The following is a 12,363-nucleotide window of genomic DNA, read 5'->3' as shown; positions in this document are numbered from 1 at the left end:
ATTCACTACCGTTCACAGCTCCCTAAGTACTCGAATCATTTTAAATGCAAAAGGAGTGGATAAGGTGGGAAAGGTGAAATGGAAACCTTACAAAGTGCGTGTCCAAACTAGCTGTCATTGCAGGATCTGGTTTCTTCATGCGGACTTCTCAGGAGACATTCCAAAGGGAGGAGGAGAGCTCAGGTGTCAGCTACCCGCAGCTTCCTGCCTGTCTCTATCCTGACAGAAGCGGGGAAAGTTCTCTCCTTGGCTGCACGTAGAAATCTTTTGAGGAACTTAAAATTACAGAGGGTGCCAAAAAAAAAATGCATACACATTTTAAGAAAGGAAAAAAACTGCATTAAAATTGTTATACTCAATATATACTGGTAACAAAAGATGAATACAAGTCACGTGTATACCTTTTTTTTGGCACCCCCGGTATATTGACGCCTAGGTCCCACCCCTCATACGTCATTGGTTTGGGATGTGGTATGGGGATTTTTTTTAAGTTTCCTGTGGGATTCCAATACGCAGCCAAGAGGCTTCTCTCTGAATGTGCTCACCAGAGAATCCCATTATAATGCTGGTATTTTGGGCTATGAGAGCAGTGACACGAACATTCAATTGGATCAAATTAAGCCAAAGGCCAGAGGTTCTCAACCTTGGTGCTATATATTTAGTAACCGGCATTGCAGACAACTGGTTGTAGAGGGTGAAGGAGGAGACCATTTTGAGCTTACTTGGAAATATACAGGAGGAAAATCAATCAACATTATCAACATGATAGGAAAGCTCTCTATCCAAAGTTGCATTTGAAAAATTATTTTACGTGATTCCCACATTACGAGGGCATCTGGTGTCTCTTTAAAGACAAACCAGCTGACCTCCCCAGACTCATCTGAGATGTGAGGGAACCAGGAGAAATGATTTGCTTCTTTTCTGCTTGTTTGTTGTACCATATAACGCAGCTCCGTCCCTGGTACCACTGGACATTCCTCTGACCTGGTCTCCAAGCTGCATATGGTTCTCTTTTCTAGTGTGGAGACACCCAGAATTTGCTATCAGCATGCTCTCCTATTTCTGTCATTTCCCCAGTTCCCTCTGTTGCAGGAACATTGAAACGTAGTTAACCTGCCCGTAACCTGAGCTAATATTCTCAAAAGGAAAAGGTAAAGGAGGAGCATGTCCCCACTCACCCTGCTCCTTTCGTGCCAGGTAACAATACATATTTCCATTTAGTGACCTTCTGGAGCCAAAGCTTCCTGACCCAGGAAGAGATTCTAATGTGATGACTTTTCAAGTGAAATAGGAAGAGAGGGCTGTTGCCTTGACACAGAGGCTAATACCTATAGGACTATGGGATTATTTCTAGATGATTCTACTATGTTCTGGGGTATAGCTTTAATTAGAAAATATGATATTTGGCCTGTGGTCTGATGAAGAGAATCTACTGCTACCACCACTATGTCCACTATTATTACTTTATATTTTATATGCTAATCCTGATTTTCTGAATTCTTTGGGTGTTAGCCCATTTAATAGCTGACTACTTGATGGTGAGCTCCGTACTAGCTAGGTGTACTCCCAGCACCTGGCATATAGTAGGTGCCCAATAAGTGTTTACTGAATGAATGTAAGCAGTCCAGGCAATGAAGGTAAGCGCAAGCAGGATGAAGCAGGAGGAAACGAGAGCTCATTTTGTGTTCTCCTTCACTAAAGACCAGCTGACGGAACAAAAGCACCAACACATCTGACTGAAGAATCCCCTTAACCTCAAATATTTCTACCCAGAGGGCTGGGGTAATTTTTCTGAGCCAGTTTCACTTTTCCCAAAAGGACTTCTGGTTCCAAATACATCAAGAATCAGTGTTAATTGCTTTTTGGAATATTATTTTGTCAGCTTCGTTTAGATGTGGTAATTTGCAAAGCAACTCCCAGCAGCTGACAGTTCATCCCTCGCTGTGGTGTTCAGACATTTCCTGGGATTCCTGCCCACCTCCTAGGCAGCTGGCAGTGTTCAAGGAACCAGGATATGTGCTCACCTGGGATTAACGTGGAACCGGTAGTGCTTTGTTTTGTCTGGGATTTTTTTAAATTTTGAAAGGGTAAAGGCCCAACCCTACTTAATCCCGAAAATAAAAGTACAGTAACTCATAATTTAAGAATTTGCAGGCATTTAAAGATCACCTAGTCCATACCACATGGATGAGGAAATTGCAGCTCTGACAGATCCCATGACAAGGTCAGCTGGTTGGTAGCTGGGAGGCGGGGCCGGGTCTCGAATTGATATTCTTTGTGTGGCACCAAACGGTGAATGGGGGTCCTGTGGATCTATGCCTGTGTGGATGGAAATGTTTGAGTTACTATTTGTTTCTTTTTGGAGCGCTTTTCCCTGGCCACAGACTTCCTGGTTCTTCTTCACACTTGCTTCAAGGTTACAGCTCAGACAGAAGTGTTTATAAAAATAACTAGGCACTTCAGAGAGGAATTATTGCCAGTTCCTGCACTTCCTATGCCCTGGCTCCAACCAAGCTCAGCAAACCAAAGGAGGGATAAAGTGGTCGCTCGAACCAGGAATTTCTAGGTTTGGATGCCAACAGTCAAAAGGATGAATTCTGTTTTCTCCAGCAGGCTGAGGCTGCTGCTGCTGCCACCTCCTGGGAGAAGACAGACCCGAGCTTCATACCTGAAGCTAGTCTCAATGTCCACCTATGACTTGGGCAAAGGCCCCCACGGGGGCCAGGAGGAAGGTCCCATGTCCTAGAAAATAAATAGGAGGTCTGACAATTAAGTTCGTGAACTTGTTGCAACAAGTTATTTTTTATGTCAGAGGAATTATTCGTTATGAATTTGTACCAACTGGACAGTTAACCAAGTTTACTATTTGGAAGTGCTGAAAAGGCTGCGTGAAAAAGATGAGAACGACCTGAACTTTTTGCCAACAATTCATGGCTCTTGCATCACGACAATGCACCAGCTCACACGGCACTGTCTGTGAGGAGTTTTGAGCCAGTAAACAAATAACTGTATTGGAACAGTCTCCCTATTCACCTGATATGACTCCCAGTGACTTCTTTCTTTACCCAAAGATAAAGGAAATATTGAAAGGAAGACATTTTGATGACATTGAAGACATCAAGGGTCATATGACGACAGCTCTGATGGCCATTCCAGAAAAAGTTCCAAAATTGCTTTGAAGGGTGGACTAGGTGCTGGCATCGGTGCATAGCTTCCCAAGGGGAGTACTTCCAAGGTGACCATAGTGATATTCAGCAATGAGGTAAGTAGCACTTTTTTTAGGATGAGTTTGTGAGCTTAATTGTCCGACCTCATAAGATATGCCCTTACTTAGCAAACAAAACATTGGTATTTGCTTTTCATCTGTTCCTTTTGCAGTGTTGAGCTCAAAGAAATGATTTCAAACAACAATAACAAAGTAGAAATGAGTTAATATGGAAGCCATGAGGGAACAGAAGATTGGGGCAAAAACTGTTATCTTCAGGAATACATTAGATTCTTTCTGTTGGCCTTCTGAATCCTGAATCCTGGGGTCATATTAGGAATGCACATATTTGAGAACTGTATAATAGTTTGGCGAATCTTCACCTCCAAGAATCTGAGTTTATACCTGCAGGGCTATCGTGAGGGTTAATTGAGATAATACACATAAGTTCCTGGCGTAAAAGAAACATCCAATGGGAATTATACTGGGGCAAGTTCACTCTTCTAATCCCCAAGGTGGTTTTCTTCAGTTACTGAGCAAAAATAGATTGACGGCCCTCCTGCCTTTAATTCTTTTTAGTCTTCTGATCTGTAGATGATCCATCCCTAAGCAAATTCCTTTTATTTTGAAAAGAAAATAATCACAAATCAGTGCTATGGACTGAATGTGTCCCCCCAAATTTCATATGTTGAAGCCCCAATCCCCAATGTGGTGTTATTTGGAGATGGGGCCATTGGGAGGTGATTATGTTTAGATGGGGTTGTGAGGGTGGAACCCCCCGATGGCATTAGTGCCCGTTATAGGCATGAAGAACCCAGAGTTCTCTCTCTCTCTCTCTCTCTGCCATGTGAGGCTACAGCAAGAAGGGAGCCATCTGCAAGTGAGGCTCTCACCAGACACCAAATCTACCAGTGCCTTGATCTTGGACTTTCCAGCCTGCAAGTGTGAGAAATAAATGCATATTATTTAAGCCACCTAGTGTATGTATATTTGTTAGGGCGGCCCGAGCTAAGACAGAAATTGATGCAGAGAAGTGGGGGCATTGCTGTAACACATACCTAAAAATGCGGAAGCAGATTTGGAATTGGGTAATGGGCAGAGGCTGGAAGATTTTTGAGGTGCATGGTAGAATACTGCTGGGAAGGAACCCCTAAAGGTGATTCTGGGCAGAGCTTAGAAAGTGAAGAGGAGAGCTGGAGAGGAAGCTTCTATCTTCTTAGAGAATACATAAATAATCATGCAGAGAATGTGGGTAGATATTAGACAGTAAAGGCCATTCTGGTCTCATACAGGAATGAGGAACATATTACTGGAAACTGGAGGAAAGATGATACTTGTTATAAAGTGGCAAAGAACTTGGCTGAACAGTTTTGTGAAAGGTAGAAGTTGCAAGTGATGAAACTGGACATCTAGCTGAGGAGATTTCTAAGCAAAGTGTTGAAGAAGTGGCTTGGTTCCTCCTAACTTATAGTAAAATGCAAAAAGAGAAAAATGAGTCGATGGTGGAACTGTTAAACAAAAAAGGAACCAGAATTTAAAGATTTGGAAATTTCTCAACCTGTCCATAAAACAAACAAGGAAAAAAAAAAAAAGGAGGAGAAGGAGAAGAAGAAAGCAGTGTTTGGAAAAGAACACCAAGGGTGTGGCTAACTGGCCATTTGATAAGCAGATCAGTATGGATGTGAACTATAGACTTAATCAGCCACGCCAGTAGGAACACCTAGGTTTGAACTGAAGGGGATGGAATGAAGGAAGACTGTTGGACTTCTCGGATTTTATAGGATCAGGACCATAGAAATATTCAATCAGAACAAAGTTATTCTTCAAGACAAGGGAAGAATGACGTTGAAGCCAATTCAGAGATCCTCAGGACTGCCTCCATGGTTTCGAAAGGTGGGGGGCATTGCAACGGGCCAGACGGCTTCCACCCAAAGCCTTGGCTGCCAGGAGCTGTAGGGCTATGACCTCCACCAGGCAGAGCCCTGAGGAGAGGGGTGAGGATGGGGGGGGTAATCAGGAAGTGGTTTGGGGGGGAGAGGGAGTTCAGAAGGCAGAATATCGAGACAAGGGGATTATTCTCAAGTCTTGAGATCTCATGGAGTTGGCTTGCTAGGTTTTGGACTTGCTTGGCACTAATCACCCCTTCCTTCCTGTTTCTCCCTTATGGAATGGGAAAGTCCCATGCAGATTTGGTTTCATAGGCTCATAGCTGGAGAGGAATTTTGCCTTAGGATGAGTCTCTCACCCATATCTGATTTAGATATTCAGATGAGACTTTGGACTTTAGAGTTGATGTTGGAATGAGTTAAGATTTGGGGGTTTGTTGGGATGAAATGAATGTATTAATATTTTACATGTGAGGGCATGCATTTTGGAGCAGAAGCAAGAAGGTGGCTGTCTGCAAACCAGGAAGAGAGCCCTCACCAGATATTGAATATACCAGCATCTTAGACTTCCCAGCCTCCAGAACTGTGAGAAATAAATGTTGGTTGTTTAAGCCACCCAGTCTGTCATATTTTTATTACAATAGACTCAACTGACTAAGACAATTAGTGACAAGAAATTCAGGAGGGACTAAGAGATTCAATTCAGGAAATATTTCTTATCTACATGTGCTAGTTATAGAGGATTTAAAGAATAATGTAAGGATGGAGCTAAAAAGTTCCTGTCAATTAGACTAGGAAAAAAGTGACTGAGAATTAGACACTTGGGTTCTAGATTGAGATCTGTAACAGCCCAGTTGTAGTAAGTGACCTTAGGCATGACATCTAACATATTTGGGTATTAGTTTCTTCATCTGTTGCATAATAATATCGTAAAGAGAAGTTCTTCCATGTACAGCACAGCTTGCCTAGGAGATAGGGCACTGAATACTGCACTTCAACTCTGCTAACCAGCAAAAGCTGTCAAAGAAACCATGAACTGTGAATGACCCTGGTAAGTTAAAGCAAGACCCTTATGTGACATATCTGAAGCCTTTTTATTCCTGACCAATAAAGTATGGGGCTTGTTTTAACCAATCATGTACAGAGCTACGGATTTATTCTAGCCTATTTAGAGTATTTGTTTTAATCTTTAATTACTGTAACAACCATGAAACCCATTCCTAACAATTAAAAACACCTTCTTTTTTCCTTCAGTCAATTGGCATGTTCCTTTGCCTGGAAACAAAATCAGCTGTATTTGTTTTTTAACTCTGGTGGTCTTCGTTATTTGACAATATCTTGTATCTGAACAGTATAATACTTTACAGTTTATTAAGTCTCTTCCCACAGGAGAAGAATGGGATTCCACTAAACAGGATGGGCTTTTGAACCAAAGAGATTCTGCCTGTCACTGACTAGATAATATTTCCTTAGATAAGTTATTGTATTAGTTAGGGTCCCAGATGGAAGCAGATGGCATTCTCTGTTGGATAATCTGAGAGGTTTATTAAAGGGACTATTTATAAAGATATGAGAACATACCAGGAAATCACAGGTAGCAAGGAGGGTTCTGGAACCCCAAACCAGAGAGAGCTGTGTGGAGAGGCCACTTGGGAGGAGAACTTGCTCCCTTTGGTCATAAGGGCCAGTCACCCAGAGTGACCTTACTGCCAGAGAGTCAGGAGAACAAATACCCAACCTTAGTCTCTTCACTCCTGCACATCTGGAGGGACAAACCAAAGACAACAAACAATTATTTAACCTTTCTGGGTCTTATTTTTCTCATTTGTGAAATATTTATCGCTCAGAGTTCCTGTGAGAATTAAAGGAGGAGTTATGTTATTATATATCAGAGCCAACAAGCGAGGCACTCTTCCTTCACTTGACCTTCAAAACCCCTTGTGAAACAGATTTTATTAAATACATTTTATAGTGGTGGAAAATGAAACTCAAAGAAGTTCAGTGACTTTCCCATGGTCTCAGATCTAGGAAAGTAGCAGAACTGAGACTGAAACTAAGATTTTCAATGTATATATACTCTAGGTTTCTTTTCCTAGACTCTTCGTGTATTCCTAGACCCTTCTGCAGAAGTCTCCTACAGATGGTTTCTTCTATCTAGAGCTGCTCTACGTAGAGTTATGGTGACTCTGCTACTCAGAGAAAAATTCATTGACCCAGGAATCAGTGCCTAAGCACCCCCAAAAAGCAACCACTGATTGGTTAGATAGGAAGAAGGCCAAAGGTCTATGAAGTGGCTTGATTGAAGACTGAGCAGTATAGGTCTGTATATTGGATACTTGGCAATTCCACTTGCATATCTATTATGCATCCCCCCATACGGTACATTGAAGGCAGAATTCTTGATTTCTTCTACCTCAGAGGTGTTCCAACCCCAAATCTTCCCCTCTTAGTAAAAACATGACTATCTACTCAGTGGTACAAACCCCAAACCCAGGAGTTATCCTGGATTCTTTCCTTTTCTTCCTGCCTTCTCTCCCTCATCAGCAAGTTTAGTTGGCTTTACTTCCAAAACGTGTCCCAATTCAACCACTTCTCTCCATCTTCTCTGCTCGTCTAAGCCACCATCATTTCTTCACAAAATGTAAAGTGAATTATGCTATTCCTTGGCTTGGATTCCTGCACAGGTTCCATTTCCATGTTATGACTCCTTACCAGGACTGTTGGGGCCCTACTTGGTCTGGCTCTACTCTCCCCCTCCATCACTATGCTCCAGCCACTTTCTATTCTTGGAACACACCAACCGTTTTCCTGCCACGGGCCCATTGCACTGCCTGGAATGTTTTTTATCTAGCCTTTGCATGGCTAGCACTTTCTATTTGTATAGGTATTAGCTCAAGTACTACCTTCGTAGAGAAGCTTTCCTTTACCATCCCATTGAAATATTACTTTGGTGTAGTCTTTTAGCACCTAAAATGCACAGACTAAAATTGCATAGTTGACTTATTTGTTTATTGTATTTATTAGATGTTGCCCTACCAGAATGTAAGCTCCATGAAAGCGGGATCTTTGTCTGGCTTCCCTGTTTATCCCTGTCTCCTTAGCATCTAGGACACGGCCTGGTACATCACAGACTCTCAGTAAATCTTGTTTTTCTTTGCTGGAAAAGATAGTGAATGGTGACACACCAAATCAGTTACAATCAGTTACTCTCTCTGAGAAGTATTTACTATGAGAGCCATACTTAGAAGGCAGCAGAGAGTAAAAGATGATGACTTCTAAGGGAAGACACGATGACCACGTCACTAGAGCTATTGATCCCTAAAAAATGATCCATTATCCAGCTCTCCAGGAGGCCATCAATATGTCCAATTTTTGAAGTATGGGAGAACTGGAGGGACTAAATGGCTGCTGACAGTTTTCAGGTCTTCCCCATGTATCCTTACACTAAACCCCATCACCTAAAGCAAGGTCCCAAAGGCAGAGGAGGTAAACGTGTACCCCTAGGAGATCTGAGCAGGAGCAGACTCCTGCAAAACTTGAAATTTCTTGTTTTCTATTTTATCTTAACATTTACACAGATTTGGGGGTCAGTATCATATCTCTCTGTATTTACGTTAACGGACGAATGATTTCTTTTGCCATTTGTGAAATTGGTGCGGCAGGCAAGCCATGCTATCCTGGGTCTTTACATTCTCTGTGGGATACATGTTTGCAGTCTGAGAAGTTCTGTCTCTCTTTTTCCTTTGCAAACCATGTTCTCTTTCAGGGCAATTCAGTTATTGCTCAATAAAGATTTGTTAAACATCTACCATGCGCTAGACACTCTTACAAGAGTGAGGATACAACTGTGAACAAGATATGTATGAGTCCTGCCTTCATGAGAGTTACAGTTTAGGGAGAGAGAATGAGAAATCAAGAGGCAATTAAAAGATATTGTGATGTTTGCTAAGACACCGAGGGAAACTCAGGGTGCCAAGGGAAATGTGGAAAATGACACCTAATCTCAGAATAGGTGATGAGGAACACTGTTTCCAGAATGAAATAATCTGAAAAATGGAAGTTAGGCAGGTGAAGAATGGGGGAGACTATTCCTGGCTGGGCTTAGACGAAGCCCCGGAGGCCAGAGCGAGCACAAGTTACAGGAGCCAATTCAGTGTATTAGTTTGGTGTGGCCAGAGGAAAGAGTGCAAAGGAGAGAGAAGAGAGAGAAGGCTGGAGTGGTAATCAAAGCAGGATAGGAAAGGCCTCTGCTAAGAACGGTTGATGTTACCCAAAGGGAACAGAAAGTCACTGCAAGTTATAGAAAATCGTCTTAGGAAGAACTTATATGTGTTTTATTAAAAGACCACTCATAAACCATAACTCTATGGCTGGAAAAGAACAGGGACTCTTGTTCTTTGCACATTAGGGTACGAGGTGTAATTAGCAAACTCGGGGCTTTAAACTCATTGAACGAGTCACCATCTCATCTGCTCTCCTTAAAAGTATCTCTTTTCTTCAAAGATAACCAAGCATCATCTTTGGAAGAACCTTCTCTGGCCTCTCCCGTGGTCTCTGCACTCCCAGCTTGCGTCACTGAGGTGATAGCATTCCTTGGAGGAACACACACTTTTCCAACGCGCTGCAACAATCAAAGCCCCAGTGATGGTAAAGGTTGACATATTGTGGCCTTTCTATTTAGCTTCCTGGCTCTGATATGCTAGTGGCGGCCACTGCTAAGGTTTCCCCCCTGGAAATAGGAAGTCAGCACCGGAGTGGAGGAAGTTTGGGCGGGTTAAGGATTATAACAGGATGAGAATACAATTAGGGACGTGTTTCAACGCCCTGGGCCATTCACTGAGAAACTCTCTTGCAGGAGTGTTTCCACCTGTCGGGTGGAGAGGAAGATACTGTCCAAGCTTCCAGGGGTAGAACCTCGTCGACAACGAGTGATGAGGACTTTGGGGACTGCAGTGGCTAAGCCAGGGGACAAACGGGCATAACCCTGACCAGCAGGTACTTAAGGGGAACATTATCCCAAGCTGTCAGATATTTAGGGCAAGCGTTCCTTTTTTGATTAAGAGGCTGGTGTCGCGCTCACATGGCATTAGAGCAATTCCTTCTGTAGTCTTTTTCCTGGCACTCTTGTCTCTGGCTCTTTCTGAACCTTTGGGCTACATTTGTGTCAGAATTAAAAGTGGGCAGATTTACCAACTGGAAAAATGATGACACACAGCTTCCCAGCTCCTTAAGGATTTTTTTTTTTTTTCTGGCCTGGGGGTGCATGTTACGACTGAGCAAACCAATCCCACAAGATTCGTGGAAGAGGGCTCACAACACATGTGTACAACGAGAGGCACAAAACACGCGAGCGTTTCCTTTTTCCTGTCTCCGTGTGACTCTGGAACACGGGGACAGGACATCTGAAACCAGGACAACGCCACAGGGAAAGGAGAGTCGCGATTTCGCTTCAATTCCCTTCGAGGCTGGGTCCTTAAAGGATTTGTAAACTGGGGAAGGCAGTGGTTTACCGAAGTCGCAAAGACGTCCCTTCTCCAAGTTTGTTTTCGTATGTTGCCTTCCTGGCCCATAACCGCAATGTATTTATTTTCATCATATTCTGGGAATTCTCCTTACCTCAGCTTGTAAGGAAAGTCCTGTGCGCCACTCCCTCCAAGTCCTACAGGAGAGTCTCTCAGATGCTCACACTCCCGTCCCTCTTTCTGTAAGTTATTGAGGAGGGTTGGTTCAGCGTCGGAAACTCGGAGAGAATCGCGCACCTGCGCGCGCGCCTCAGCCCCTCCAGGTAGCGGTAACGCTGCTGCGGAGACCCAGGGAGCCGACGGCCGACGCGGGGCGCGGTCTCTTTAAGAGCAAGCCACGCCCCTTCCCTCCTCCCAGCGCGGCCGGCGGTCGGAGGCTGCCGCTACGGTGCTGACAAGATGGCGGCTGGCGGGGCTGTTGCTGCGGCGCCGGACTGCCGGCTTCTGCCCTACGCGCTACACAAGTGGAGCTCCTTCTCCTCCACCTACCTTCCTGAGTAAGTGCCGGGCCCTGGGCTAGTGCTTCCCTACTCTTCGGCGTAAGCACGGCTGGGCCAGGCGGGCAGTGGAGGGCGCCGAGCCGAGAGGCCCAGGCGGGGCCTGGTGAGTGGACGTGCGGCCTCCGGAGTCAGTCCAGCCGCCGAGAGCGTTGTCCGCCCCCGAGTCGGGGAGGGGTGAGGGTCCGGAGTGCGAGGTGTGTGGCGGGTTCAGAGCGCTTAGGACAACTGGGAAGCCGGTGATGCTATCTATGCCCGGGTTTTGGGGGTTGAGTAGGGTTTGGGGGGCGGGCAGCTCGGGAAGGTGGGGCAGGAGTCGGAGCTTTTGGGGTCCCGACGGCGGGCGAACTGGTGGAGATGTCTAAGGTCGTCCGAGCTGGCCGCAGACGGGGGGGTTCATTGGATCGTTGCCAGGACAAAGTGTAACGCTGAGCAGAGCCTTTGCGGGGAGGGGGTGGTCATTACAAGTGATGAGCACCAAGAGTCGTGAAAGTCACCGAAGGCTGAAAAGTTGTGCAGTTCATCGGAATCCTTGCAAACGGGGAGACGTAGCAAAGGGCGCATCTTTTCCCGGCTGGTAGTTCTGAGAAAGACAGGGAGTGGGCAGGAGGGACCTGACAGAAGCGCTCCATTATGTTATGACTCGAAACATACAGACAGATCAGTTTCCCAGCCCCCAAATTCAAATATAGACAGAAAAGCCCGACTTGAATGAATCTGACTTCCACCACTGGTTCCATTGCATTTGCTACCGTGGGGTTTTCTGTAGCAGTTCCCTTCCGAAATGCTGAAAGTACTTTAATCCAGTATTCTTATCTTTGAGAGAAGGAGCAAATTGAATTCCAGCTTTACATATAGCTACATAAACTGATTTAGTAAAGTTTTAAGATCGGTGCAGACCCTGAAAAAAAGTGTTACTTGTTGCCCTCCCACCCCATCATCGCACAAGCCCAGGGAATGATTTTATGAACAAAACAAGTTACAAATAATAATTTTTATGTTACTGAGCAAATGAAGTGACTAGATCTGAGAAGCATACTCTTACTTCAAAAATTCTTCCCATTTTCTCAAATTTGATTTCTCTGGTCAAATCTGTCATGAATCTCAAAATGGAGCTGTGGCTAGAAGAATCTAACTCTTGACTGCTAGTCCTTTGTTCTGTTCTCCAGGTCAAGGGTTGGCAGTCAGGCCTTCAGTAGGGTTTGGTTCAGTGAAGGGTGCCAAGTGACCAGTGGTCTGATCTGGCCTGTGTG

At 44.4% G+C, this 12,363-nt stretch overlaps 1 protein-coding gene and 1 long non-coding RNA gene across 11 annotated transcripts in view; one reads left to right on the top strand and one right to left on the bottom strand.

Moving 5' to 3' along the window:
- Positions 1 to 10,938, bottom strand: part of LOC109457907 (uncharacterized) — an 80,031-nt gene extending 69,093 nt beyond the window's left edge. The window contains exons 1-2 of one of the 3 annotated variants that reach the window (XR_012490433.1): positions 10,708 to 10,938; positions 2,181 to 2,319 (exon numbers count right to left, since the gene is read on the bottom strand). This is a non-coding gene — a long non-coding RNA (uncharacterized LOC109457907). The remainder of the gene's footprint in view (positions 1 to 2,180; positions 2,320 to 10,707) is intronic. The other 2 variants (XR_002139120.2, XR_012490434.1) reach the window with 2 other exon arrangements.
- The window catches only part of MKLN1 (muskelin 1), a 283,551-nt gene that overhangs the window by 135,666 nt on the left and 135,522 nt on the right, over positions 1 to 12,363 (top strand). For 2 of the 8 annotated variants that reach the window (XM_019751093.2, XM_019751065.2), the window contains exon 1: positions 10,959 to 11,110. The exons of 5 other annotated variants lie outside the window; for them this stretch is intronic. In XM_019751093.2, the coding sequence (XP_019606652.1) occupies positions 11,013 to 11,110 (98 nt within the window). In that variant the 5' untranslated portion in view covers positions 10,959 to 11,012. Of the gene's footprint in view, positions 1 to 3,111; positions 3,263 to 10,958; positions 11,111 to 12,363 lie in introns of those variants that run through there. One more of the 8 variants, XM_074315598.1, reaches the window with a different exon arrangement.

This window comes from Rhinolophus sinicus, linkage group LG11 (assembly GCF_036562045.2).
Source record: "Rhinolophus sinicus isolate RSC01 linkage group LG11, ASM3656204v1, whole genome shotgun sequence".
Lineage (NCBI taxonomy): Eukaryota > Metazoa > Chordata > Mammalia > Chiroptera > Rhinolophidae > Rhinolophus > Rhinolophus sinicus.
Note: the sequence above shows the minus strand (reverse complement) of the source record. Positions and strands in the feature narration are given on the sequence as shown.